The sequence below is a fragment of the Eufriesea mexicana genome, unplaced genomic scaffold (assembly GCF_001483705.2).
Source record: "Eufriesea mexicana isolate 0111107269 unplaced genomic scaffold, ASM148370v2 scaffold4744748132, whole genome shotgun sequence".
NCBI lineage: Eukaryota > Metazoa > Arthropoda > Insecta > Hymenoptera > Apidae > Eufriesea > Eufriesea mexicana.
Genome location: NW_016907911.1, coordinates 1 through 2,194, shown reverse-complemented (window position 1 = coordinate 2,194; position 2,194 = coordinate 1). Strand labels below are relative to the sequence as shown.

The 2,194-nt window shown below is 46.4% G+C and overlaps 1 protein-coding gene across 1 annotated transcript; it reads right to left on the bottom strand.

Annotated features, from left to right (window-relative positions):
• Window positions 1–1,621: 1,621 nt before the first annotated feature.
• Window positions 1,622–2,158, bottom strand: LOC108556210 (uncharacterized). Its single transcript, XM_017912208.1, has 2 exons — window positions 2,120–2,158; window positions 1,622–1,990 (listed from the first exon to the last, which is right to left on the bottom strand). Exons 1-2 carry the CDS (start codon window positions 2,156–2,158, stop codon window positions 1,622–1,624), a joined length of 408 nt encoding a protein of 135 aa, XP_017767697.1.
• Between the last annotated feature and the right edge of the window lie 36 nt (window positions 2,159–2,194).

Here is a 2,194-nt window from a genome sequence, read left to right as displayed (position 1 = left end):
TGTTAGCTTGCACAGGAAGGTGTCCATGCACGTGTAAAAGTCCGCCTTCACGCATGTGTCCCAGGTTAAGGAAGACGTATCAACTGCGACTCCTCTCTTATCTATACTCTCATACTTGCCCACGAATTTTCCCCTGTTTTCGCGTACACTTTCAAAAAAGGATACACCCATATGACAATCCGTCGACTATTCCATTTAACTAATTTTTATCAACCGTTTTATTGCAAAGCACTCGGTATAAGCAAACAATTCCACGTTTGATAATTTAATTTATAAAGACTCAGCTATCGATTTTCCAAACCCAATAAAGCGTACGAAATATCAAAAATTTAATCCTTAATTAATAGGTCGGTATAAAAATAGGTGAGCAGTGTCAATTTTCGTATGCAGGGGGCTGACACGTTGCTAGTAAAATTAATAAAATCCCATTTTAAAGTGCAATTTCAAGGAGGGAAGAAATATCGGTGAAAACCGATTGGATCGCGAGAATTGCGAAAAATGGCGAGGGGCGCTGGCAGCGCCACCTACTCGGAGGGAAAGAGTGGAAAGAGTCTGGTTCATTTACGCGAAGTTTCGTTCAAAGCAGTGCTCACAATTAGAGGAGGACGCCTGTTCGATCCAGTTAGAATCGCGGATCCATTAGAAATAACGAGGCGACTTCCGGCCAAACGCAACGCAATCGTTTCTGACTCGACTGGACCTCGAAATCCGCCGTTCGTGGCCTCTCGTACATGTGCAAACATCGACGTCGAATTTACCGGCGGCGAGTTGCGCAGTGCATTTAGCCGAAAATTATGGTAATAATAACTTCGTACAACCCTTCCTGTTTCGCCATCCCCCTTCGCCCGGCCCTCTCACGCCCTTTCTCTCTCTCTCCGACTCTCTGTTGGCCGACACGGGGCCGGAAGTTCGCTGCGGTAACCGGGATTGCGAGGCCGAAGTTACAAATTCGCTCGGTAACGTCGTCACGTCAGATTGTTGCGAGCTTAAGCTGAAGAGGCTGCGAGAATTTGCACCGATCGTTCTTTGTTTTCGCTCTTTCATTATTAATACCTGCCCCGTCAGTTTCGATAAAGCCGCGGCGCGATACTGGCTGCATGCCGACTTCGTTAATTCCCGAATTCGTAATTCCCGCAAGCGAATGGAAATCCTCGTCCGTGGTTAGCAAATTACGAGAAATTCGTGTCCGAAGTACCGGATGAAATTTTAACGAATAATGAGCTAAATTTTGGAAATTCGGGTTCCGTTCTGCGTCATTGGCTCGTCATCGCTGGGGGAAATTACGAGGAAGAAATTGCGAATGTATATTTAGAAAGCATAGGAGAGATATTCTTTTAACGAATCTCTTCGAGAGAGAGGTGTAAATTTTACAGACACGAAATTCAGGGAGCCCCGTTGACGGCCCTGGCGACGCGAGATATTCACCCCCGAATATTCCGGGGTAGCTCGTCGGTAGCCAATTAAACTTAGCAGCTGGCGGTTTGCGCGGCCAGATTGTTTAGCAGAGGGTGAAAAAAAGGAGAGGGTCCCGAAGGGGACAGGAAAGTTTCGTGGTTCAGCTCGTTGAAGTATCGTTACGCTGTGCTCACCGGAAAACTTTCCCCGACTAATTAAACACGAGTTAAGCCAGGCTGGGGAAGAGGATACTGTCTGGCCAGGTTTCGATCTTGAGAAAGATCGGCGCCAGCACGTTCTGAACCATCGACAGCACGTGGCTCTCCACTTCATCGTTCATCGTGCCGAACAACACGCGATCCTTGAACGTGTCCGCACGCAGGATCTCCTGCGGCTCCCTCACGAAGTAGGTGATCTCGGTGACAGGGACTAGGGGGAATGACAGGGAAACGGAGAGCTTGTTGTACAAATAGTAGACGGTGAGTACTGTCACGGATGGATTCAGGAAGAAGTCTCGAATGGTCATCTCGGAATAGTAAGTCCAGTCGCTGACCATTATGCCGCTCAAGGTTGTCATGTCCTTCACGCAGTTCACCTGGAACAAGAGATCTCTGTCATTCGATTTCTTAAATTATCATTAACGTTCAAATTACAGTGTTCAGTCAAACACTTCCCAATTCCTCTTTACTCTTGGTTCTACACCAGATTTGAAGAATAAACATACAATCTTTGGTAAATTTACTGGAGGAACTATATGTAACATGCTTAAACTTGAAGAAGCACTTGTAGATGAGGTAAA

Excerpts from the sequence above, each read along its gene's own strand:
- LOC108556210 (XM_017912208.1), bottom strand. The coding sequence starts at position 2,158 with ATGTTACATATAGTTCCTCCAGTAAATTTACCAAAGATT. Across the intron at positions 1,991-2,119 it reads CAGTAAATTTACCAAAGATT|GTGAACTGCGTGAAGGACAT; the intron begins GTATGTTTATTC and ends CTCTTGTTCCAG.